The sequence below is a fragment of the Cottoperca gobio genome, unplaced genomic scaffold (assembly GCF_900634415.1).
Source record: "Cottoperca gobio unplaced genomic scaffold, fCotGob3.1 fCotGob3_431arrow_ctg1, whole genome shotgun sequence".
NCBI classification, from domain to species: Eukaryota; Metazoa; Chordata; class Actinopteri; order Perciformes; family Bovichtidae; genus Cottoperca; species Cottoperca gobio.
The window spans coordinates 11670-39236 of NW_021167007.1; the positions used below are offsets into that span (position 1 = coordinate 11670).

General features: G+C 42.7%; 1 protein-coding gene across 6 annotated transcripts; it reads right to left on the minus strand.

Moving 5' to 3' along the window:
• Positions 1 to 978: 978 nt before the first annotated feature.
• LOC115006031 (folylpolyglutamate synthase, mitochondrial-like) lies at positions 979 to 27567 on the minus strand. 6 transcript variants are annotated; one of them, XM_029428055.1, is made up of 22 exons: positions 27529 to 27567; positions 26714 to 26787; positions 26368 to 26429; positions 22002 to 22077; positions 21739 to 21886; positions 21001 to 21084; positions 18313 to 18388; positions 16898 to 16991; positions 16537 to 16662; positions 16377 to 16430; positions 15685 to 15749; positions 14514 to 14628; positions 9300 to 9377; positions 8942 to 9003; positions 7733 to 7835; positions 6752 to 6829; positions 6479 to 6626; positions 5961 to 6047; positions 3922 to 4072; positions 2409 to 2484; positions 1703 to 1769; positions 979 to 1489 (listed from the first exon to the last, which is right to left on the minus strand). In XM_029428055.1, the coding sequence occupies exons 2-22, from the start codon at positions 26771 to 26773 to the stop codon at positions 1131 to 1133; spliced, it is 2169 nt and encodes a 722-aa protein (XP_029283915.1). In that variant the 5' UTR covers positions 26774 to 26787; positions 27529 to 27567; the 3' UTR covers positions 979 to 1130. The 6 variants fall into 6 exon arrangements, with proteins under 6 accessions (XP_029283915.1, XP_029283914.1, XP_029283913.1 ...); XM_029428054.1 differs by having other exon boundaries at positions 5961 to 6044; positions 21001 to 21087; XM_029428053.1 differs by having other exon boundaries at positions 21001 to 21087.

A 27567-nucleotide genomic window follows, 5' to 3' on the forward strand; every position in this document is an offset into this window, starting at 1 on the left:
AAGTTGCTTTTTTGCACAGCATACAAGAAAAGTGAAATGAATGGGCTGCGTCTTAAAAAAAATTGCAGAGGTTATGAATTCAATAACTAGTATGGCCCTCGAAGGATGTATTTTTGGGGGGTGTTTGCTTTATAGGCTACGCTATGTTGTTAAATTTGAGATTTGAAAAAAAGAGCTAGGTAAAGTCCTTTTATGTGTAAATTTAATTGGCAATAAACCAAATTCTGAATTGATTCTGACCAGTGTTCAGGCAACTTTGTGTTTTTAGAATTTTATTTTTATTTTGCTGAGCAATAAAGTGCTGTTTGAGAAAACACTTAACCGCCACTGCTCGAAAGCATACATTTTTTCCCAAGGATACACCATGAATAACACTAATCGGAAGTAATGGTAACAAACTGACACTCTGGTCGGGACTTGGCCCAGCAGCAGATGAGCTGCACTCTGGCTGCTCGTAGTAGCAGAGCTACATTTGAATCACTGGTGCTAGATTCAGGCCGTGTGCGTTTTTAAAAAGGAGTTTCCGAACGTTTGCGCTGACGTCGCTCCATTTATAATTAATGTGTTGGTGTTGGTTTCCATTGATTTTTGTTTTTACCCATACACCAACTTTTCCACCTCAGCCAAGCATAACACACCTTTCTTTTCAAATATATATATATATACACATATTTTTTATCGTTTGGTGTTTCTGCTGTCATCTGCAGAGCTGCTGTATGGGTGGTGCTTTATCTCCTGCTGGATTTTGATAGGCCGGTCTGAATCAAAAGTCTTTTTTGGTGATTAATAATTAACACATTATTGCCCCTTCATCAGAAAACTTCTTACACAATACATTCCGTACTTTCCATCGTTGATCACAATGAACCGATAAGGATTTTGTCTATAACAATAAATCACATTCTATTAGGATTTACCTTCACAAAAGGAGACCAAGAAATATGAAAACAAATTCCAAAGCCATATTCTTTTTTTTTTATTGATGTAAAGGAAGATTTCATCTTCACAACTTACAAATGACAAGTTCCATTTAAGTGAATATTTTTGAAGTCTTGATTTAGAATTGATTAAGCAGAACATCACATTATCTAAACCTTTAGAATTCACTAGTTTAAATTTCACATGTCTGTTTACTTGTAGGAAGCTGTGTCGAGGTGTTTGAGTGCTCCTCCCACCAAGTAGAGGCTTCCGGTGATGAGAATGTGGATCTCGGCTGCGTCGCAGAGCGGAGCAGCTTTGGCCACGACACTGGCTTTTACTGGTAAGACTCTCTGGGCTGGGTCTGCCAGCTCTGAATCCCTGCCCTGGGTGATCCACTGGAGGGCGCTGAGGATGCAGGGGAAGACCAGGGTGTCTGTTTTCTTTTCAGCAACCAGCTGACGGCTGCCCTCGATAAGCAGCTGTGTACCTTTGTTGTTATTCCCCAGGCTGTTGTGGAGATGCCAGCTCCTCTCGTTGTCCAAGCAGCGAGTCAACATGTTCTGCTGGTCTGAGAGGTGTGGGGATGACAGGATGAATATCCCACATATGAATAACTATGAATAATCATACCTATACTATACGTTGAAAAATGAGCAGTCATGAAAAGTACATGTGATTGATAGTTAATGGACTAAAAACCACAAGTATGGTCCTTTAATCATTTTAGGTAAAGTTCAGTGTTTTTGCCAACAGCTAAAATCAACAGGCTCATTTGTCTTACCTGCATTGCAAGAAGCCATGGCTTCAGGGATGCTTGGGCAGAAAACAGCAAAGTCAAAATGACATGGCTGAGAAGAAGAAAAAAAAGTAAAAGATATAAATATCTGCTCAGACAAGCATCAGCTGGCTGAACAGTGTTGTCAGACCTGTTTAGGATGTATCAGTTGGTCCATGGCACATGGTGTTCTGTGTTAGTGCTGACTATATAATTATATATTTCTACAGCGATTATAGCTCATTTAATAGGAAATTATTTCTCCTAATTAATACATACATGTTTAGTGTTGAATCTGTAGAGCCTTGTATACATGAACACATATTTATCAACCCTCTACAACTCACAGTAAAGAATGCTCTAAAGAGCCAATTTAGGAGTTAAACACTTCCTTGCTGAGTGTGAAGAATAAAACATGTATCAAGCAACGTGGTCCTACTTACAGCAAGTATAAGAATAACAATGAAGATCAGCTCTCAAGAAGGCACATGATTCCCATGTATGTTTTGAGAAGGAAGAGCCAGAAACATATGTTTATGTTCATTTTATTTGTGTAAGATTCCTTAAAATCTCCAGTAGAAATGAACTGTTACTGTAATGGAGAAAAAAGTCCAAGCTTTCCACATTTTCTCTACAAGGACTTTTACTAACATACTTTAATACCGACAACGTTCTGCCTTATTCCATGTATTGCTGAAACACGTTGACTCACCACCAGTTGTTTAAGCAGGGCTGCTGCGTCTCTCTCTCCTGTGGCATTGAACAGCAGAACTCTGGCCACAGGTCCACTACAACACAAACATGTCAAGGCTTTACATCAGTACTGTTCAGCTGTTTGAGAAAATGTCTTTGTTTAGTAAAAGCAAGAAGCAACAGTTATTAAGCACAGGGTGTTTCTAGTATCAGAAACGACTATGTTCCACCAGGCTCATTTCCCATCTTCAAACCAATATGATCAGCCAGCTGGGCTACAGCTTCATGTGAAAACATTTGACATGTTTAATACACATGATCTTAAAACAAGTATTTCTGGAGTGCTTCACCTGGCAGTTTGCTTCATTAGATTGGCTTATTTCTGCAGGTGGTAACAGGAGTGTTTGACAGAATGATGACGCTGCCGTCACCTGAGTGATCTACAAATCCCAATGCAATGTAACACCAAGTGTATTCTGCTTGGTGTGATATGGCCAGTACTGTTTGGCAGGTTGAATTTCCTCAGCTTCCGAAATTCAACCTGCCAAAGACGATGATGGTGCACTTCTACACTGCCATCATCAAGTCCATCCTCACATCCTCCATCACCATCCGGTACGCTACTGCCACGGACCCGGACAAAGTCAGACTGCAGCGTGTCATTCACTCTGCGGAGAAGGTGATCAGCTGCAATCTGCCATGACCTCCAGGACATGTACGCCTCCAGACCCCTCCCACCCTGGACAGAGACTTCTTCAGTCACTCCCATCCGGCAGGAGGCTGCGGTCCATCAGGACCAAAACCTCACGCCATAAGAATAATTTCTTCCCCATCTCCAGTTGGCCTCATCAACAAGGCCAGAGACTCCCACTGACACTGTTTCTCCCTTCCTCCCTCTACACGTTACATTAACGTAATGCTCAGTCAACTGTCCTTATATTGTACATTCTACTGTCTATATTTTGTATATATTGTTCATTTTTCATATTTCTGAAGTTTGTTCTTATGCACCAACTAACCAAAGCAAATTCCTTGTAGGTGAAAACCTACATAGCAATAAAAATTATTCTGATTCAGCACTTCCTGAAATAACTGTGTGTAAAGTGACTAGGGTCGCAACAGTATGAGATTTTCACAGTTCGATTGCCATCTCAGAAAATCACGGTTTCACGTATTAAGCTATTATTATTATTATTATTATTATTATTATTAGTTACAATGCCCCTTAAGTAATGAGAACAGAATTATAAACCTTTTACACAAACATAATTAACATATAATCTGAATGGAGTCCTGTGCGACAGCGCAGCTAGAATGCTCCTGTATGTACCTTTAAACACAGACAGGACACACACTTGTTTCTAATACTGTAGATAAGCAAATGTACACAGTATGAAAAGTGTCAAATTTTGTTGCTGGGTGTACCGCTACAATCCAACTCTCGTCCTACGAGTAGTGAATAGTACACAGTCATAGCAAGTTGCTTGCTGGATGCAGGTACATCAGTGTAATGTCATTAAAGTGACATTCACCTTGAATTCCTCTCGTGCTGGGCTGCAGTGTCACTGAACCAGTGTACACAGGCCTGCATACTGCGCATGGTGTGAGCTCCATCCAAGAAGTAAGTGACTGCTCCGTGTTTCAGGGTCTGATTCCTTCCAGGCCACTCTGTGTCTGCCAGTCCTGAGAACAAACACACACAACATTACCTCCAGCGCCATGACTCTCTGACATTTGAAGAGTTGTACTGTGTGTTAGAAACAGAACATGACATGTCTACATACTTTAAATGTGAATCTAAGAACAGCCACAGCTGATAACCTTTTTATGGAGATGAATGTATTTCTAGTCAAACTAATGATTATGGTTATTTGCTTGCACAGCTGCTTTGGTGCAATAAGAGTTATGTTTGCAGAAGCCCAAATGTGCTTCACTGACTGTTCAGTCCCAATTTAATTGTAACTGTTACATGTCAACATGTACCTCTTTGGGAACCATCTCCTTACCTTAATGTTGAGGTTTGTGTTTCACTATGAACCTGAGAGCTGTGTTGTCTGGAACCTGGTGCTCCTGGTAGGGTCTCCCAAGGCAAATTGGTCTCAGGCAAGGGTCCAGACTTAGAATGATTCCACACAACCTCATGAAACGGAGGCAAATAGAGACCCTGCCAGAGGAAGCCCGGGGCCCCCATCTGGAGCCAGACCCAGAGGGAGCGCCCGACAGCGAGGGCCTAGTGTACGGGTTTGCCACACAGCCCGGCTGGGCACAGCCCGGCTGGGCACAGCCCGGCTGGGCACAGCCCGGCTGGGCACAGCCCGGCTGGGCACAGCCCACAGAAGCTATGTGGTGCCTCCCATCACTCTTGGGAAAAATGGCTGGGGTCGGGTGCGCTGTCACACGGGAGACAGAGATGGTCAGGGACCTCGACAGACCAGACCCGGGCATCAGAGGCTAGCTCTGGGGACGTGGAACCTCTCTGTGGGGGAAGGAGCCGGAACTAGTGCGGTGGAGTGCTACCAGTTGGATCTGTTGGGACTTACCTCTACGCACAGTCTTGGTTCTGGAACCATACTCTTGGATAGGGGTTGGACTCTATTCTTCTCTGGTGTTGCCCAAGGTAGGTTAGGCTAAACCTAACCCACCTTTGGGTGTGGAGGGGCTGTCTAGGTTGACACGCCTCGTCAACATTACATGGAAGTGCCTAGGGGGGTGGCAGACCAGGGGGGTGGCAGACCAGGGTGGCGGTTCCCCAATTCAAAAAGCGGGACCAGAGAGTGTATGCTAACTACAGAGGTATCACACTTCGAAGCCTCCTTGGTAAAATGGACTCTAAGGTTCCGGAAAGAAGGGTTCGGCCGATGGTTAAACCTCGGATTGAAGAGGAAAAATGTGGATTCCGTACTGGCCGTGGAACAACGGACCAACTCTTCACTCTCGCAAGGATCCTGGAGGGGGCCTGGGAGTATGCCCAACCGGTCTACATGTGTTTTGTGGATCTGGAGAAGGCGTATCACCGGGTCCCCTGGGGATACTGTGGGAGGTGCTTCAGCTATGGTCATGAAGGTTGGGTCATGACGGAAAGAACGAGTTTGCGGGTACAAGTGGCCGAAATGGCTTTTCTCAGATGGGAGGCTGGCATCTCCCTTGGAGATGGGGTGAGAAGCTCAGCCATCCGTGAGAGACTCGGAGTAGAGCCGCTGCTCCTTTGCATTGAAAGGAGCCAGTTGAGGTGGTTCGGGCATCTAGTAAGGATGTAGCCTGGGCGCCTCCCTAGGGATGTGTTCCAGGTACATCCAGCTGGGAGGAGATCCCGGGGAAGACCCTGGACTCGGTGGAGAGATCATATCCCCCAGTCGGAGCGGGCGGATGTGGCTCGGAAAAGGGAAGTTTGGGGTTCCCTACTGGAGCTGTTGCCCCCGTGACCCGACCCCGGATAAGCAGTAGACGATGGATGGATGGATGGATGGATGGATGGATGGATGGATGTCGACATGTTTAATTAGCACAGTCAGAGATCCAAAACACAGCAAAGGGATGATCCAACTGTGATTGATTGTTCTTCAGGACTCACCTTTGACCATGATCGGGCTGGGCTTGAAGGCAGTCATCTGAAGGACACCTGTGTTGTCAACACTTGTGAAGGGAAAGCTTTTATCTGCTGAGCAAAGACAGGTTGTGGTGAAAACGAAGATAGACGTGGAATACACAGCATTGCTGCTTTTTTATGTTTTTTCCACCCATTCAGACGTAGGTGTCAGTTATGGCTTTATTCTGACATGACTGCACATTTACAGAAAGAGCCACAATGCTCACACCATATTTAGCACCTCTTTAAATGTGGTTGTACAGGGGTTCTTTTAATCTTAAAACAATTGTTATATTAATTAGCCAAGATGGCTAAATTGCACATTTACAGAAATGTCTTTTAATGTGTGGCCCTGTAACTTTATAAATAAATAATATTTACAGGCTGATCTGATTCTGTGTGAGTGAGAGAAATAGATTTGACCGGTCCCAATGAGAGGTAGCTTTTCTTATGTTCTTATGAATGGGCATACAGTTTAAATGTTAGTAGACCTCCCATCCCACCTGGTAGACATCTTCTCTGAAGCCAAGTGTGACTTAGCTGGAGGGCCAGGGAGGCGTTAGAGCGCTGGTGCTGCCCTGCCAGGCCCAGACAAAAAGGTCTGCAGTCTTCCTGGTAGTCGTCCAGCTCTGGACACACCCACAGAGGACACTACAACAAAAGGTTAGACCGTCTTACATACAACTGAGCAGATGGAGGACAGTCTTCAACATTAACGTTTATTAAAACTTTTATTTACCCTGACTGAAATCGATGCATTAGTCTGACTCACTTACGCTCATCTCTTTAGCCCTGCTCCTCAACATAACCATTGCATCTTCTGGCTGTTTGACTGTGAAGGCAGGAACCCCTGGCTGTAAACACATGCACATGATTAACAGCCAGTACGCTGAAAGAGCAGCAGAGAAATACTGTACAATAATAAGTAGTTTTTATTTTTAAGAATTCAATGTCTCTTCTCCATGTCTGAATTCAACTCGGCTTTTAAAGGGATAGTTTGTATGTTTTGAAGCGGGGTTGTATGAGGTACTTATACTTACATAGTCAGTGTATTACATACAGTAGCAGTGGTCTTTTCTGTTAGTGTTTTTCCTTGCACAATTTAGGTTGTTGGAATACCACAGCCTCAAATTTGTTTTATGTAGCATACATAGACTATTGACTGACTGATGACTGACAAACACTGATTATTGACAAGTACCTCATACAACCCCACTTCAACACATATGAACTTTCTCTTTAAGTTTATTCTTGACCTTCAAAATAGTAGTTTGACAGAGGTTTGTGGTGAGAGTAGTTCCTAGAGGTAGGGAGGGGCATGTCCATGGATGCACTGATGAGTGAGTAGGGAGATTTTGACAGAAAGCCAGTGGAGCGAGTGGAATGGTCTTCATAAGTGGAGGTCTCAGTTTTCGCGGAGATGTTTGATCTGACCAGCTTGGCTTTACTCAAAACCCTGTCCATCAAGGTCAACTCAAAAATAAATTTGAAAATAGGGTGGTGATAGCCTAGTGGTCTGGTTGTACACCTTCCAAACCAGAAGGTTGGGAGTACAATACCAATGGCTGCCACCATTGTGCCCCTGAGCAAGGTACTGAGTTGCTCCAGGGAGACTGTCCCTGTAGTTACTTCACTGTAAGTTGCTCTGGATAGGAGCATCTGCAAAATAACATAATTGCCATATCCATGACAAGGGCAAACAGAGCACAAAAAATCTATTTAGTCCCTCACATTAATTATGTGTACAGCCAACTCACCTTGAAGATGCCTCCTTTATGCCAGGCGATCTTTTCAATGGTGTCTCCAAGAATCTGAGTGTGGTCTATACCCAGAGAGGCGATGCCACACACCCACGGCTTCCTGAGGACACAGAACCACAGAGGAGAAAAGTCATTGGTCAAACATGATTACATAACTAACAAAGTTGTAAACAAAACTTTATAATGATAATAATACATTTTATTTGTAAAGCGCCTTTCATGGCTAAAAGCAATCCTAAGGTGCTACAGAGTAGAAGACAACAACAACTAAAACAATCCGATCCCCCATGGTGGCGCAAGGTTTTGTTTGTGGAGCGGAGGTTGCGTTTGGAGTTTTGTGGTGAGAGTAGTTCCTTGAGGTAGGGAGGGGCATGTCCATGGATGCACTGATGGGTGAGTAGGGAGATTTTGACAGGAAGCCAGTGGAGCGAGTGGAGAATGGGTGTGATGTGATTATATTTTCGCACCCTCATTAGGATCCTAGCGGTGCTGTTCTGGATGTATTGGAGCTTCTGAAGTCTCCTGCTTGGAGTCTCGGTGAAGAGAGCGTTGCAGTAGTCCAACCTTGATGAGACAAAGATGTGGATGGAGTTTTCCAATGTTCCTGAGGCGGTAGAAGGAGGTCTTGCACAGATGTTTGATGTGGGTGTCAAAGGTCAGTTGAGGGTCAAATCTTACACCCAGGTTGGTAACTGATGGTGATAGGGGTATGTCTTGGCCAGAAAAGGTGATGTGGGTTATGAGGGAAAACTGGACCTGGTGTGCCAACTAAAATAGCTTCCGTTTTGGAGCCATTTAGTTGAAGGAAGTTTTCTTTCATCCAAGCCTTCATCTCTTCAATTCAGGTGTTTAATGATGATGATGATGATGATGATGTCGACAGTGAGGCTGCATGTGATATAGGGGCCGTTTTTATATATAGCTGTGTGTCATCAGCGTAGCAATGGAATGGTATTCCATGCTGGCTGATGCACGGCCAAGGGGCAGAGTGTAGCGGGTGAACAGAGTGGGGCCGAGAACCGACCCTATAGTGACTGAACTAAAGGTGGTGATAAAGCATCTGGCTAAGCAAACGTATACTTCAAAGAGATTTTAAATATTAACTAGCAAGGTCCTCAGTATTACTTTATAACCTTTGAAAATGGAAGAAAGTGCAAAGTGTGTAGTTTTGTGGCCCCAGGCAGTCCCCTGAATTGTGAGTCTTACCTTATAATGTTGGTGCAGTCATATGTGCCACCAATCCCAACTTCAATTACAGCTAAATCCACCTGAATGAAGAACAGAGTTATTTAGATTCCAGGCAAGTTAGTAGTTTACATAATAAAACGTTTTGCCGTGCTTGTGGGTTTAAGGATGGTGATGTCAGTCAATCAGTCTGTCCATCAAACACACTGATCCAGAGCAAGACATGTCAGAGTGTCAGGAAAGGTTACACAGAGTTCACACCTTTTGAGATGTTGCACACAGGTACAAAGTAAAACGCAAAAAGAAAAGTTTTCTTCAGGTCAGAAAACAGTGAAAACTTAAGTATTTCACTTCCCATTTACTGGCTGCAGAGGCGTACCTTCTCCTGAAGAAACACATGGAAGGCCAAGATGGTGAAGAATCGGAAGTGTGTCAGCATCGTCCCTCCATGCGCATTCTGAAGAGGTCAAAGAGAGGGAAGAATGACAGAGTCACCTCATTTGCAAAGTTTCTATGCAATCATCACATCCATTAATCAACTTATTAGTTAGAATTTCTATTTTTTTCTAGCTTCAGGCAGACATCTGCATCTTTGATTTGTAAACTGAGAATTGTGTCCATATTTCAACAAGATGCAAACTTGTAAAATGTGTTTATGAAGTCTTTTTTTATGATTGAAAGTGCCTATTAATTACAAATATACACAGACGGAGCTTTTAAAAAAAGGTGCGGAATAAAAGTCTTGCTTTTCCTAAGTACTATGATTGTGATTTCATTAATTTTATGTTGTCCTGTCTAAATTGTTTAACTCCGTGTAAGATATGACGTGAGCCAATAGTATAACAACGTTGGTATCGCATTGTATCTCTGTGTCGTCAGCGATTAAGAGTTTTATGTTCCAGTAGAATAGTAAAAATAGAAAAGGAATCAGGTCATATGTCTTTTCCTAATGTGAAGTAAATAACTCCTGATTGTATTAATCCACACTTGAAAGACTATCATATGCATTTGTTTACCTCAATCAATATGTATTTCTGCACAATATGTATTTTCTGCACTAAATGTATAACTAGCACAATATTGAATGTAAACACAATAGGTACACTTCTCCTTCAAGGTACACAGGTCTACAACCATCTCATCCTGACGCTGCTCTCCAAGGAGCGTGACGGCGCCAAATACATGGAGAAGGTTAACACCTTCTTCATGTATTTAGCCATATCTTTCAGACCCTTTGTACACACTCCTCGCGGAACCGCCAGACAGCAACCTGGGTTTGTTTAGAGATTCAGCCTTCAGTGTCTTTGGGAAGACACGAGGGAACACTGGAAAGCACGAGGAAGAACGCCGGGGAACATCAACGTAACAGGGATGACGAACTGACAAGGAACACTGGGACATCACACAGACACTAAATGAGGGAACGAGACACAGCGGGGAGAGAAAGGCAAAGACACAAGGGCAGGGTGGATGGACACAGGAGGATCAAATCGACAATCACAGGGAGGAGGAAAAATCACAAGGACTGGAAGTAAAACAAGACATGACACAAGGGGGAGTGAACATTTAAAAAATAAAACAGGAAACAGAAAATCAAGACCATGACACCTATGGGTTTAATATGTTGTTGAATGTTCAAAACATAAGCATTTTAGCAAGTTATGACATAATATGGAAAATGCTTAATAAGCACCAGCATGATCTGCGTTTGTCATGACGATCAGTTGTTTTTGTGAAAGGCCGCAAGGAATTGTGGGACGGCAATAATTGCCTTTCCTTTTGCAAAGGATTGTCCAGTGTTTCCTATTCTTAAGGAGATAAGAAGGGAAGCACTGCATCTCCTTAGCATTTAGAGAAGTTGAACAGCTGAACATGCAGGGTTACTTGTAGTTCCTAGAGTCTCTAAAAGTACAATGGGAGCCAGAGCCTTCAGCTATCAAGCTCCTCTCCAGTGGAACCAGCTTCCAGTTTGTGTTCGGGAGGCAGACACCCTCTCCACATTTAAGAGCAGGCTAAAGATCTTCCTTTTTGATAAAGCTTATAGTTAGGGCTGGCTCAGGCTTGCCTTGGATCAGCCCCTAGTTATGCTGCTATAGGCTTAGACTGCCGGGGGACACCTCCCTGCTCTCCTCCTTCTCTTCCTCTCCCCTCCCCTCCCTCTCCCCTCCCTCTCCCCTCTTTATCTGTATGCATTTATGTAAATGTATGTTACTAACTGAGCATCCGGGGCATCATCCCGGAGTTTCTGTGTCTCTCATGTGGCAGTTTGCCTCTGATAAAGTTTACGTCAGGATCAGGAATCGTGGCTGCGCCTGCTGCCCTGGTCCTGCCAGACACAGGGAAGCCTTTTTGACATTTTCCTGGATTCATCCATACTTTCTCTTTTTTGATCACAACATAATTCCTGTCAAATGTTGTATTTGTACTATGTTGTTTATCCTGTACACACGACATCTATTACACCTCTGTCCATCCTGGGAGAGGGATCCCTCCTCAGTTGCTCTCCCTGAAGTTTATTCCTTTTTTCCCCCTTTAATAGTGGGGTTTCTTTTAGGAAGTTTTTCCTTGTGCGATGCGAGGGTCTAAGGATAGAGGGTATCGTATGCTGTACAGCATAGGTCACTAACAGGCGGACCGTGGTCCGGGTTCGGACCCAGACGCCGACCTATCCGGACCCGGACCTATAATCAATAAATTATTAAGGGATTTTCAATTTTGACGGGGCGCTTCTATTTTAACCTCTTCTTTTCAAGCTTTTCTCATTTTTACGGCACTGGCTTAGCGGTTCAGGAAACTCACAGATTGGTCTACATGGTTTACCTGCGAGTTAGGCCATCCCATGTGATGCTACTCAGCCAATCAAATCTGTGCATTCCAACCGGCAAACATTGCGACTCTGAATACAGACAGATGAGAGGCGAGAGGCGAGTGACAGACAGAAAGATGAGTTAGCGATACAGGGAGAGAAGACGGAGAAAGGGAGAGAAACGCAGATGAAGAGACGAGTGAGCGGCAGATAGGGAGAGAAAAATAACTACTCATGGCACTCTCCAAGAAGAGAAAAGTCAACCCAGAATGGACTCAATCATGTTCATCCTTCCCACTGGGAGCACAAAACCAGTGTCTCATATACACAAGAGACCGTGGTGCTCATTAAAAGTGGTGATGTGAAACGCCACTATGAGACAAAGCACAACGTTTTTGACCAAACATACCCACTCAAGTCTGAACTGAGGTCACAGAAAATAAGCACTCAGCCCAATCTGATTTTGATTTGTGACAAAATAAAGCAAACAGGCCACCTGTCAGCATCATCAGCCACAGAGAACAGTTTAACCCAGGATGTGCTAGCCTGGGTTAAACTGTTCAATTGTTAAGATGTGTTGAGACTGATTTATTCTAATATTGGTTGAGAGTTAAATCAAGATGTGAAACAGTTAAAGAAAAAGGGAAACTCAAGCTGCTGCTACACTTTATTTTATTTTTCTAAGATTAAGCACTTTATTTTAAGATGCACAAAAACTATTTTATTTATTTTCTAAATGTTATTTTTAAATGCAGCCCGAGAAGAACATTATACATATCTACAGTATTATATATATCTGTATAGTTCAATGTTAAGTGACAATAAATATTGTTGAATTTTTTTGATGGGTCAGTTGTTGATGACGTGCAGACGTTGATACAGCTACTTCAATATATATCACACTAATTCATAACGCAAGTTAGACATTATGATGCTCCGGACCTTTGCTTGCGGAAATTTTCTCTAACTGGACCTCTTAGAATTTTAGTTGAATACCCCTGCTGTACAGTCTGTAAAGCCCACTGAGACAAATGTGGAATTTGTGATATAAATAAACTTGATTTGATCTTATCATGGCTGACACTGGTACTTCTGGGTCATTTCACTCAGTTTAGGAACCTTCCTAAGCAAAAAAGACCAGGGTGAACTTTGGTTCTGGTTTTGCTCGTTTAAGTCAGCTGAAGGAGTTTCAAGGGCTAACAGCCACGCCGAGGTGGCCACTTTTCTTCTTGACCGGTAAACCAAAGCTAAGGTTTACTAGCTAGCTAATGTTCGCTAGCTAACAGGGAATCTACGTAGACACTCTCCATGAAATATGCAGGTTGTGCATAGAACCGGCAACCACGGTGTTGTGATGTGAACACAATGGAAGGTTAGGGGTGCTTCATCTAGTGGCTGAATGTTATTAATTGCATCTTAAATCAGCTTCCAGGTCAGTCCCTGTCAGTAGGGCTGTCCCAAATACCGTTGTGTGGGCTTTGCAGCTTCGGTAGTATTAAAAAGCAAATATTCGTAGCTTCCTGAATATTCTGTTGTTATTTATATTGTCTTCTGTAAATGTTCCTTTTATGCGCCGTTAATAAATCAAATGAAATCAATAGTATACAACAGTTAATGCAAAATAATCTCAACACTCAAGGCCTGTAAACAGTCAGTGCATTAAAGCCCCCATGTGTGGAATGTTTCTGACTTTAGCATCTTATCAAGAATCCAGATAAAATAAGTTTTTGTTTGTAGAAAGAAAAATCCAGCAAAGTATTGCTTTGCTTAGAGCCTATTCATCTCAGTGCCCGTGTCTTTCTGATAGCACCACTGTGTAAACTAAACACTAAAGGCTACACTAATCTATATAATTATATAAACAATAGGTCAAATGACTTAGTGGGAATGTGCTCGTAGTGAATAAACGTATAATTTCCTCAGCTCTAAAGAGGTTATTAGTGTTTGCAGCTCATCCTTTTGGTTTTACAGCCCACACATTTACTGTTTGGCACACTCGCATCAAACTTGGTTTTAGCCACAGCTGTTTTTAGTGAAACAGCTGATAAACCAATGACATCACTACCTCTCCAACAGCAAACAGCAGACGGACACATTTAGCGACGAGCTGGTTAACATAGTGGAGCATTTAGCAGCGAAAGAGACAGATGTTTCTCAGCAGAGAATAGTGGACTTACATTCATCAGGTCGACACAAACATAACATTTCTGTCTGATGGATTGCGACTGTGTGTTAATACATCCCCCATATGAACTTTAAAGGTTGATAATGTGTCTGTGTCGTGGCATATAAAATCCTAAAAGTGAATAACCAATTGGATTAAACTTGTGAATGAACAGTCTCCACATTGTAACTGTTGAAATGTCATGTTTCCAGTTACACTAAATAATAAGAACAAGAATGTCAAACTTTGTCCAAGACATTTAAGGAGTCAGACTGCCCACTAACTGCTGGGGACCAAAGTGTGCTGTTACATGATGGTCATGTTCATCCTGACATGAGGGGCCCATTTTCCATTAACTCAATTACAACCTGTGAAACTGATTATACAGGCTGAAGCTTTGTTCAGGCTGGGAATACAATCAGGATGCACAATCAGGTTAAATGCCAAACGAAACCTTTAGACCATTAAAGGTTCATCCATTGAATCATTTCACTGAGCGAAGCAAAAGAGTGGCCTTGCAGAGTCAACTTTCTTTCCAGCTTGTCCATTTTCACTTAAAGACATTAAAAACTACATTAAAACTGCTTTAAAACTATACGTCTCTGCCTTCTTACATGACCTACCTTAGTCTCATCCAGCCGTCCATAAACCTGCCAGAAGTATTTAGTGAAGAGCTCTTCTCCAATGGGCTGTCCGTTGATTCGAATCCTCTCCCTGACTTGTACCAAATGTGGGGAACTACAACCAAGAAGGAAACATCAAGAGAGGAATGTTTAGCTACATTTCACTGGCCAAGTAGAAGGAAATGAACACCATGTCACGGTGAATCAATATAAATTAACTGTTATTTTCCTTATTTCAGATGTCATTTATGAATTTATGTTTTTACACTTGCAGGTCTATCTAACAGATCCATATCAACGATGTTATATCTCAAAATGAATTTGGCCATGTGTTATTTTAAATGAATGCATTTAATGACATTAAATGGTTTTATTTTAGTGTTGACAACATCCCAGAGTATTGTTTCAATAATAAATGACTTGAGTAATATAGTGGCTGTGGTTCTGTATGTAGCACTTAAATTGGTTTGAAGCTAATGGTTGGGTTTTTATTCCCTAATTTCTGTATGTAGCACGTACAAGGGAACACAATGTTTCCGAGTTATGTTTGACATTAAACGGCTGAATCCACCTGCATCGAATTTAACTGTTTTCTTTTAACCTTTGCCACTATTTAACAAGAAGCCCGCTGGCATGATGGAACATAGCATAGCCAATGACTAAATCTTAACTTATGAGTTGTTAAGTTCAAGCAGTATACCAGGGGTGTCAAACTCATTTTAGTTCAGGGGCCACATACAGCCCAATTTGATCTCAAGTGGGCCGGACCAGTAAAATCAGACCATAATAACCTATAAATAACCACAACTCCAAATGTTTTCTTTTGTTTTAGTGCAAAAAAGCACAAGTACATTCTGAAAATCTTTACAAAATATTATGAACCTGAAATTTTTTAAGAAAAGAAACTGCAATTTCAACAATATTATGCCTATTACGTAAATGTTTATCATTTACACATGTGCACAAAACATTTAGTCACAGGTGTCTGGAACTGAACAATATAGTATTTTACTTTATGATCAAAACAACAACATTTTACACTTTGCAAAGTTAGGGCCTTATGTTTGACACCCCTGCTCTACACCATCTCTGGTTTAAAACAAAAAGCAGGAGGCAATTTCATTCCTCCATATCAAATAGTGTAAAGTTTATTCATACACTGCAGTTTTACCTGTAAAATCCTGTGCGGAAGCCATGACTTCTCAAAATCTGCTCAGTGAATGCACATGTTGAGCCCTGAAAGATCAACACAAACACTTAGAGGCCTCCCTTGCAAAGGATGAAATATAGAGAATGAATGCATGTTTGAAGACATGTTTACATGACCTGTTTAAGCTTGTAAAATGTGAGCTTAGAGCTCAATATTAAAGGAAAAGTTTGTAGTCTACATCAGGGGTTTTTCAGGCCAAGGACCCCCAAACTGGTGTAGAATGGAGCAGGGACCCCCTACTGTATATATTATATAGAAGAGGCTTAAAGAGTTGGGGGGGGAGCGCAAATTTCCACTCTGTCTCTGACTGTAGGTGTGTGTGTCGGGAGCGAAGTCCTGCCATTCGCAGACACCCTGTTGAAGACCTATGGTCTAAATCAGGGATGGGCAACTGACGACCAGAAATTAATCTGTCAGAATGGTTCTGTTCTCTTGCAGTAGGCTGGGTTCCAGAGGAGACGGAGACGCTTCTTCAGCCACCACGTAGCACAGCCTGGAGAGCAGCGGACAGCAAAGCGACAGACAGGAGAGCGACCTGTCAGCTGTGCCTGTGATATAAGCTTACCTGTGTGAGAATAAAGCTATGTGTGTGACACTACACCTCCTCTCGCTCATCCTTATCCCTGACTGTGGACAAGAGTCTCCACACTCACCTTGCCCTTTGTTCCCGTCACATGAATGATATTGAGCTGATCTAGTTCCTCGACCTTAGAAACACACACATCAGACAAAATAAAATAGAATAAATAACATTCTTTATTATCCTTAATGTTGTCACTGTGTGTGTAGTATTTGGGCTGATAAGTGACTCACTGTGAGGCCAGCTCGCTCCAGGAAGCCTCTCATGGCTTGGAGCTGCAGCTGATAGTTTTCTTGGACCTTTTCAAGAGTGCTGTCTCCCAAACTGGTCTGTAATGTCTTCAGAGTGTAAATTGCATCCTGCAGCACAAGCCAAGAGTGAAATATTTAGAACTACAACATGCTTAAAAACGAACCACCATGATCTACACAGCACAGGACTGAAGCTTGGACTTGATGCACTGTCACAGCCTATTGACTTATTGCTACGTTTAAAACACATGTGAACCATGGAATTAACAATAGAGGCACAATTTAAATTTTACATGCACATGTTCAGTGAGAGCAACATTTAAGGAGATGTAACACAGCATACCTGGTACTCCATGCCTGGTATCTGAGGTGCCGTCTTGGTGCTGTAGTTCTTTCCGAGCCGTGCTGCTACACGCACATGTTCATGGGGCGTTGAGCTGTCAACAGAAGCTGCAGCCAAATATGGGAGGTTCATTTTATACGAGCAAATGACGACACAACCATACCTGTCAACATTGGAATTTCAAAATAAGGGACATTTTTTGGCTGACTCCGCCCATACTTTAACACAGGGGTCCCCAAACTTTTTCCTGTGAGGGCCACATAACTTTTCCCTTCTCTGATGGGGGCCGGGGTCAGTTTGTAACAGAAAAAGTGTGACAATCGCAGGGGTGCCTAAACGTAAACATTTATTGTTTTCCAGAAAGCCACACATAACTAAGCTGAGCTAACAGTCCACTTTTTAGCTTTGAGAGTTTGTCTGCTCGCATTTGGCCTTGCAAGTTATCATACTTGTCTTTGTGACGGGATTCATAGTGTCGGCGCAGATTGTATTCTTTGAATACCGCCACCGCCTCTTGACAGATGAGACAAACAGCCTTTTCTTTGCATTGAACAAAAAAAATAATCATTTGACCACTGCAGGTTAAATACCCTGCATTCTGAATCAATTTTTCTCTTACCTAACCTTATCGCCATTATTCCGTTCTATTTGACAGGGGCTAGTCTAGGATTCGCGTGGCCAGACTGAAAAAAAAATTATAATGTGTCTCTGGTATTGTTCAGGGAGCCGGGCCAAATGTGGAGGCGGGCCGTATCCGGCCCGCGGGCCTTAGTTTGGGAACCACTGCTTTAACAGCTCTCAGTCACCCAGCCCCTAACCACATAAAGGACAGGTATATACATGCAGGAAATACATGTTTATTTAAAGTATGCATTACTTGTACAGACATGTTTATAAAATGGGCCACATAACTTTTCCCTTCTCTGATGGGGGCCGGGGTCAGTTTGTAACAGAAAACGATCGCAGGGGTGCCTAAACGTAAATATTTATTGTTTTCCAGAAAGCCACACATAACCAAGCTGAGCTAACAGTCCACTTTTTAGCTTTGAGAGTTAAAAAAAAAAAAAAAAGTTTAAAAATACGGGATAATCCCGGGAAAAATGGGATGGTTGACCGGTAAGGACACAGCACGCCCCCTCTTTTTACAAGCCAGAATTGATAAAATTGAAACAGTAAAGTCAAAATGACATGGCTGAGAAGAAGAAAAAGTAAAAGATATAAATATCTGCTCAGACAAGCATCAGCTGGCTGAACAGTGTTGTCAGACCTGTTTAGGATGCATCAGTTGGTCCATGGCACATGGTGTTCTGTGTTAGTGCCGACTATATAAACTACAAGGACTATTACTAACATACTTTAATACCGACAACAACATTCTACCTTATTCCATGTATTGCTGAAACACATTGACTCACCACCAGTTGTTTAAGCAGGGCTGCTGCGTCTCTCTCTCCTGTGGCATTGAACAGCAGAACTCTGGCCACAGGTCCACTACAACACAAACATGTCAAGGCTTTACATCAGTACTGTTCAGCTGTTTGAGAAAATGTCTTTGTTTAGTAAAAGCAAGAAGCAACAGTTATTAAGCACAGGGTGTTTCTAGTATCAGAAACAACTATGTTCCACCAGGCTCATTTCCCATATTCACACCAATATGATCAGCCAGCTGGGCTACAGCTTCATGTGAAAACATTTGACATGTTTAATACACATGATCTTAAAACAAGTATTTCTGGAGTGCTTCACCTGGCAGTTTGCTTCATTAGATTGGCTTATTTCTGCAGGTGGTAACAGGAGTGTTTGACAGAATGATGACGCTGCCGTCACCTGAGTGATCTAGAAATCCCAATGCAATGTAACACCAAGTGTATTCTGCTTGGTGTGATATGGCCAGTACTGTTTGGCAGTTTGAATTTCCTCAGCTTCCGAAATTCAACCTGCCAAAGACGATGATGGTGCACTTCTACACTGCCATCATCAAGTCCATCCTCACCTCCTCCGTCACCATCTGGTACGCTGCTGCCACTGACCGGGACAAGGTCAGACTGCAGCGTATCATTCGCTCTGTGGAGAAGGTGATCAGCTGCAATCTGCCATGACCTCCATGACCTGTACGCCTCCAGCACCCGGAAGCGTACCAGGTAAGATTGCAGCAGACCCCCCCCACCCTGGACAGAGACTTTTTTACTCACTCCCATCCGGCAGGAGGCTGCAGTCCAACAGGACCAAAACCTCACGCCATAAGAACATTTTCTTCTCCATCTCCAGTTGGCCTCATCAACAAGGCCAGAGACCCCCACTGACACTGTCTCTCCCTTCCACCCTCTACACGTTACATTAACGTAATGCTCGGTCAACTGTCCTTATATTGTATATTGTACATTCTCCTGTCTATATTTTGTATATATTGTTAATTTTTTTATATATTTCTGAAGTTTGTTCTTATGCACCAACTAACCAATGGAGGTGAATGCATTTCTAGTCAAACTAATATTTATGTTTATTTGCTTGCACAGCTGCTTTGTTGCAGGAAGAGTTATGTTTGCAGGAGCCCAAATGTGCTTCACTGACTGTTCAGTCCCAATTCAATTTTAATTGTTACATGTCAACATGTACCTCTCTGGGAACCATCGCCTTACCGTGGTGGAGAGATTTGTGTGTCCCTATGAACCTGAGAGCTGTGTTGTCTGGAACCCGGTGTTCCTGGTAGGGTCTCCCAAGGCAAATTGGTCTCAGGCAAGGGTCCAGACTAAGAATGGTTCCACAAGACCTCATGAAACAGAGGCAAATAGAGGGAGAGACCCTTTCAGAGGAAGGCCGGGGCCCCCATCTGGAGCCAGGCCCAGAGGGAGGGCCCGACAGCGAGGGCCTAGTGGACGGGTTTGCTACGCAGCCCGGCAGGGCACAGCCCGAAGAAGCTATGTGGTGCCTCCCATCCCATGCGCCCACCACTCAAGGGAAAAAACGTTGGGGTCGGGTGCGCTGTCACACGGGTGACAGTGATGGTTAGGGACTTTGACGAACCAGACCCGGACAGCAGAGGCTGGCTCTGGGGTCCAGGAACGTGACCTCTCTGTGGGGGAAGGAGCCGGAACTAGTGCGGGAGGTGGAGTGCTACCAGTTGGATCTGGTGGGACTTACCTCTACACACAGTCTTGGTTCTGGAACCTTACTCTTGGATAGGGGTTGGACTCTATTATTCTCTGGTGTTGCCCAAGGTAGGTTAGGCTAAACCTAACCCACCTTTGGGTGTGGAGGGGCTGTCTAGATTGCCACGCCTTGTCAACATTGCATGGAAGTGCCTAGGGGGGTGGCAGACCAGGGTGGTGGTTCCCCTATTCAAAAAGAGTGTGTGCCAACTACAGAGGTATCACACTTCGAAGCCTCCTTGGTAAAGTCTACTCCAAGGTTCCGGAAAGAAGGGTTTGGCCGATGGTTAAACCTCGGATTGAAGAGGAAAAATGTGGAACAACGGACCAACTTCACTCTCGCAAGGATCCTGGAGGGGGCCTGGGAGTATGCCCAACCAGTCTACATGCGTTTTGTGGATCTGGAGAAGGCGTATCACCGGGTCCCCTGGGGATACTGTGGGAGGTGCTTCAGCTATGGTCATGAAGGTTGGGTCATGACCGAAAGAACGAGATTGCGGGTACAAGCGGCCAAAATGGCTTTTCTCAGATGGGTGGCTGGCATCTCCCTTGGAGATGGGGTGAGAAGCTCAGCCATCCGTGAGAGACTGAGTAGAGCCGCTGCTCCTTTACTTTGAAAGGAGCCAGTTGAGGTGGTTCGGGCATCTAATAAGGATGCAGCCTGGGTGCCTCCCTAGGGATGTGTTCCAGGTACGTCCAGCTGAGAGGAGACCACGGGGTAGACCCTGGACTCGGTGGAGAGATCATATCCCCCAGTCGGAGCGGGCGGATGTGGCTCGGAAAAGGGAAGTTTGGGGTTCCCTACTGGAGCTGCTGCCCACATGACCCGGCGCCGGATAAGCAGTAGACGATGGATGGATGGATAGATGTCAACATGTTGAATTAGCACAGTCAGAGATCCGAAACACAGCAAAGGGACGATCCAACTGTGATTGATTGTTCTTCAGGACTCACCTTTGACCATGATCGGGCTGGGCTTGAAGGCAGTCATCTGAAGGACACCTGTGTTGTCAACACTTGTGAAGGGAAAGCTTTTATCTGCTGAGCAAAGACAGGTTGTGGTGAAAACGAAGATAGACATGGAATACACAGCATTGCTGCTTTTTTATGTTTTTTCCACCCATTCAGACGTAGGTGTCAGTTATGGCTTTATTCTGACATGACTGCACATTTACAGAAAGAGCCACAATGCTCACACCATATTTAGCACCTCTTAAAATGTGGTTGTACAGGGTTTTTTTAAATCTTAAAACAATTATTATATTAATTAGCCAAGATGGCTAAATTGCACAGTTACAGAAATGTCTTTTAATGCTTGTCCCTGTAACTTTATAAATAAATAATCTTTAAAAGGCTGATCTGATCTCAACAACTTAAAATTGGCTCCTTAACAATGTTAAGTCATTTATTAAACTTTATAAATTTTCTCTAAACCGAAGAGAATTGGGCAACACATTTAGTAGAGTGTTCCTAAGAAGGTGGAACAAGACATGCATTTAGTCTCATAATATTTAACCTGTGCTGCTGTAGTCTTTATGTAAAAAGTGGCCAGATCGTCGATCATCATCGATGTGTGTGAGGGTTGGGGGTAGCCAAACTAAATAGATTTGACCTGTCCCAATGAGAGGCAGCTTTTCTTATGTTCTTATGAATGGGCATACAGTTTAAATGTTAGTAGACCTCCCATCCCACCTGGTAGACATCTTCTCTGAAGCCAAGTGTGACTCAGCTGGAGGGCCAGGGAGGCGTTGGAGCGCTGGTGCTGCCCTGCCAGGCCCAGATGAAAAGGTCCGCAATCTTCCTGGTAGTCTTCCAGCTCTGGACACACCCACAGAGGACACTACAACAAAAGCTTGGACCTCAACTGAGCAGATGGACGATAGTCTTCAACATTAACGTTTATTAAAACTTTATTTACCCTGACTGAAATTGATGCATTAGTCTGACTCACTTACGCTCATCTCTTTAGCCCTGCTCCTCAACATAACCATTGCATCTTCTGGCTGTTTGACTGAAGGCAGGAACCCCTGGCTGTAAACACATGCACATGATTAACAGCCAGTAAGCTGAAAGAGCAGCAGAGAAATACTGTACAACAATAAGTCATTTTATTTTTAAGAGCTCAATGTCTCTTCTCCAAGTCTGAATTCAACTATTTTAAGCTTTTAAAGGGATAGTTTGTATGTTTTGAAGCGGGGTTGTATGAGGTACTTATCCATAGTCAGTGTATTACATATAGTAGTAGTGGTCTACCCCCCACAGCTTGGAGAAACAGACAGGAGTTAGCGCACAGAAGCAAAGCGATGTGCTGCTGAAGTTGGGGGCAGCAGCAAAACTCGATTTTGTTTTATGTAGCGTACGTAGACTGTTGATGACTGACTGATGACTGACAAACACTGATTATTGACAAGTACCTCATACAACCCCACTTCAATACATTATGAACTTTCTCTTTAAGTTTATTCTCAAAATAGTAGTTTGACAGAGGTTTGTGGTGAGAGTAGTTCCTAGAGGTAGGGAGGGGTTATTTCTATGGATGCACTGATGAGTGAGTAGGGAGATTTTGACAGAAAGCCATTCGAGCCAGTGGAGCGAGTGGAGAATGGGTGTGATGTGATTATATTTTCGCACCCTCATCAGGATCCTAGCGGTGCTGTTCTGGATGTTAACTCAAGTTAAACCTCCAAACATCCCACGGTCTTCATAAGTGGAGGTCTCAATTTTCATGGGAGATGTTTGATCTGACCAGCTTGGCTTTACTCAAAACCCTGGCTCCATCAAACTCAACTCAGAAACAAAATTGAACATAGGGTGGTGACTCCGTAGTTTTCTCTGGTCCTCTGCCAAATCTTTTGAATGATGACATGTTTAACCGCATGTCATTATTCCGTCGCTGGCTCTCATGGTGGTGTCCAGATAATGATGTGGGCTTCGTAGACAATTGGCGGACTTTCTGGGGAAGACCTGGTCTGATTAGGAGTGACGGCATCCATCCTACTTTGGCTGGAGCAGATCTCATATCCAATAATATTACAAAGTTTATTAGTGGACCTAATCCATGACAACCCAGAGTTGAGACCAGGAGAAAGAGTTGCAGTCTTACACACTTCTCTGTGCTTCTTTCCGGGCAGTCACCCACTCAAATCCCCATAGTGACTGTGTCTGCCCCACGACCACTGAAACTAATCAAGTCTATGGTTAACAGAAGAGGAGTTATACATGAAAACCGAATTAAAATAAACACCACTGCTGAAAAAGTGCAACTAAATCAAAAAATTAAATGTGGGCTCTTAAACATCAGATCTTTATCAACGAAAGCTGGATTGGTAAATTATTTAATATCAGATAATAAGATTGATTTATTTTGTCTCACTGAAACCTGGCTGAGACATGAAGAATATGTCAGTCTAAATGAATCCACTCCGCCTGGTCATATTAATACACACATTCCTTGAGGAATAGGAATATCCTACGCTCGATGTTTATCTGAAAGTGCTGTGACTAAATTTAAGGAAGTGATTCCATCAGCACTTAATTCAATACCAGGACTCAATATCAATATAATGGAGGACTCCAATGCTAACTTTAGTCCCTCCCAAATTAATTATCTTGTTGATAGCGCTGCAGCCTCACTGCGAATAACACTCGACTCTGTCGCTCCTCTAAAGAAGAAGATCATAAAACAGAAAAAGAAAGCTCCATGGCTTAATTTACAAATCCGCAAACTAAAACAAAAGTCGAGAAATCTTGAAAGTAAATGGCGTTCCACTAAATTGGAAGAATCTCGTTTAGTCTGGTTAGATCATCTTAAAACGTATAAGAAGGCTCTCCGTAATGCCAGAGCAGCTTATTACTCTTCCTTAAAAGAAGAAAATAAGAACAACCCCAGGTTTCTTTTCAGCACTGTAGCCAGGCTGACAGAGAGCCACAGCTCTACAGAGCCTTCTATTCCTATATCTCTCAGTAGTGACGACTTCATGAGCTTCTTTAACGATAAAATTATAATTATTAGAGACAAAATTAATCTCCTCCTGACCTCAATTGGCAATGACTTAACTTCAACCTCCGGAATTTTAAAAACATTAGTAACTCCTGAAATATATCTAGACTGTTTTACTCCAATCAACCTTAACCAACTAACTTCAACAATCTCATCGTCTAAGCCATCAACCTGTCTTTTAGACCCGATTCCAACTAAACTGTTTAAAGAAGTTTTAACCTTAATTAACACCTCGTTATTAAATATGATCAACTTGTCTCTATTTTCTGGCTAAGTAACACAATCCTTTAAAGTAGCTGTAATAAAACCACTTCTTAAAAAGCCTGGTCTTGATCCAGAGGTTTTAGCCAACTATAGGCCGATATCTAACCTACCCTTTCTCGCTAAGATCCTTGAGAAAGCAGTTGCAAAACAGTTATGTGATTTTTTACATAATAATAGTTTATTTGAGGTTTTTCAATCTGGATTTAGAGTTCATCATCGCACAGAGACGGCACTGGTGAAAGTTACCAATGACCTTCTATTGGCATCAGATAAAGGACTTGTCTCTGTTCTTGTCTTGTTAGACCTCAGTGCTGCTTTCGACACTGTTGATCATGACATTCTACTACAGAGACTGGAACATTGTGTTGGCATAAAAGGAACCGCACTAAGCTGGTTTAAGTCCTATTTATCTGAGTAATCTCAATTTATATGTGTTAACGATAAATCCTCCATGACAGCAAGTCAGTCTTGGAGTTCCGCAGGGTTCTGTACTTGGACCGATTCTATTCACCTTATATATGCTTCCCTTAGGCAATATTATAAGGAACCACTCTATAAACTTTCATTGCTATGTGGATGATACCCAATTATATCTATCAATTAAATCAGATGAAACCAATCAATTGGCTAAACTTCAAGCATGCCTTAAAGACATAAAAACTTGGATGTCTAGCAACTTCTTGATGTTAAACACAGACAAAACTGAAGTTATTATACTTGGCCCTAAACGCCTCCGAAATGCATTTTCTAATGACATAGAAGCTCTGGATGGCATTAATTTGGCCTCCAGCACCACTGTAAGGAATCTTGGCGTCATCTTTGATCAGGATCTGTCTTTTAACTCCCCCATAAAACAAATCTCAAGGACTGCCTTCTTTCATCCACGTAACATTGCAAAAATAAGACACATCCTGTCTCAAAATGATGCAGAAAAACTAGTCCATGCATTTGTTACTTCAAGGCTGGATTACTGCAACTCATTGTTATCAGGTTGTCCCAAAAAGTCCCTTAAGACTCTTCAGTTGATCCAAAATGCAGCGGCACGTGTATTGACAAGAACAAGGAAACGGGATCATATTACTCCTGTATTAGCTGCTCTGCACTGGCTCCCGGTAAAATACAGAATAGAATTCAAAATCCTTCTCCTGACTTACAAAGCAATTAATGGTCAGGCTCCAGACCCTCTGGGACTGTCTCAGGTTTGCCCTGGATCAGCCCCTAGTTATGCTGCTATAGGTTTAAACCGCCGGGGGACACCTCCCTGCTCTCTTCCTTCTCTTCCTCTCTCCTCCCCTCCCTCTCTTCTTCTCCCTCTCTATCTGTATGCATTTATGTAAATGTATGTTACTAACTCATCATCCGGGGTATCATCCCTGTCTGTGTCTCATGTGGCAGGTTACCACTGATAAAGTTTATGTCAGGATCAGGAATTGTGGCTGCGCCTGCTGCCCTGGTCCTGCTGGACAGCTTTTTTGACATTTTCCTGGATTCATCCAAACTTTCTATTTTTCAACACACATCATTTTCTGTCAAATGTTGTATTTGTACTATGTTGTTTATCCTGTACACACGACATCTATTGCACGTCTGTCCGTCCTGGGAGAGGGATCCCTTCTCAGTTGCTCTCCCTGAGGTTTCTTCCATTTTTCCCCCTTTAATTATGGGGTTTCTTTTAGGAAGTTTTTCCTTGTGCGATGCGATGCTAATGACGGAGGGTGTCGTAACCTGTACAGTCTGTAAAGCACACTGAGACAAATGTATAATTTGTGATATTGGGCTATACAAATAAATTTGATGATGGTTGATGATGGCTGATGACACGTCCAAGGGGCAGAGTGTAGCGGGAGAACAGAGTGGGGCCGAGAACCGACCCGCTAGTGACTAAACTAAAGGTGGTGATAAAGCATCTGGCTAAGCCAAAGTATACTTCAAAGAGATTTTAAATATTAACTGGCAAGGTCCTCAGTATTATTTTATAACTGGCCTTTGAAAATGGAAGAAAGTGCAAAGTGTGTGGTTTTGTGGCCCCAGGCAGTCCCCTGAATTGTGAGTCTTACCTTATAATGTTGGTGCAGTCATATGCGCCACCAATCCCAACTTCAATTACAGCTAAATCCACCTGAATGAAGAACAGAGTTGTTTAGATTCCAGGCAAGTTAGTAGTTTACATAATAAAACATTTTGCAGTGCTCGTGGGTTTAAGGATGGTGATGTCAGTCAATCAGTCTGTCCATCAAACACACTGATCCAGAGTAAGACATGTCAGACTGTCAGGAAAGGTTACACATAGTTCACACCTTTTGAGATGTTGCACACAGGTGCAAAGTAAAAAGCAAAAAGAAAACAGTGAAAACTTAAGTATTTCACTTCCCATTTACTGGCTGCAGAGGCTTCCAAGTGTACCTTCTCCTGAAGAAACACATGGAAGGCCAAGATGGTGAAGAATCGGAAGTGTGTCAGCATCGTCCATGCACATACTGAAGAGGTCAAAGAGGGAAAAATGACTGAGTCACCTCGTTTGCAAAGTGTCTATGCAATCATCACGTCCATTAAGCAACTTATTAGTTTCTAATTTTTTCAGGCTTCAGGTAGACATCTGCATCTTTGATTTGTAAAATGAGAATTGTGTCCATATTTCAACAGGATGCAAATTTGTGTTTATGAAGTCTTACAAGATTGAAAGTGTGCCTATTAATTACAAATATACACAGACGGAGCTTTTAGAAAAAGGTGCGGAATAAAAATCTTGCTTTTCCTAAGTACTATGATTGTGAATTCATTAATTTTATGTTGTCCTGTCTAAATTGAGTGGTTTTTTTACCTCCGTGTAAGATATGACGTGAGCCAATAGTATAACAACGTTGGTATCGCATTGTATCTCTGTGTCATCAGCGATTAAGAGTCTTATGTTCCGGTAGAATAGTAACAATAGAAAAGGAATCAGGTCATATGTCTTTTCCTAACCACTTTTCCTTGACCTCAATGAAAAACCAATCCGACTGCACTTATACTGGGCCACGTAATTATGATGCAACCGCAGATAATATTGAGATAGGTTTGATGATTTTACAGCACTTAGCTTAAGTTTCATAGTTCACCTATTGTCACGGTGGGGGAAAGGTGAGGATCCAAATGCAAAACAGCAGACGAGGAGGTTAACAAAAAGAGATTTATTCAAAAAGCTTACAAAAGGTAAAAAGTAAACTGAAAAGACAAACCGGGAAGATACGAGGGAACACTGGAAAGCACGAGGAAGA

Bases quoted from the DNA above. Each gene is read 5' to 3' on its own strand.
- LOC115006031 (XM_029428053.1), bottom strand. From the start codon at position 26,773: ATGCTGACACACTTCCGATTCTTCACCATCTTGGCCTTCCATGTGTTT. The intron at 14,629-15,684 runs GTAAAACTGCAG...TCTTGGTTGTAG, and splicing joins TTCCGCACAGGATTTTACAG to TTCCCCACATTTGGTACAAG. The intron at 9,004-9,299 runs GTACGCCTCTGC...TTCTTCATTCAG, and splicing joins ATGTGTTTCTTCAGGAGAAG to GTGGATTTAGCTGTAATTGA.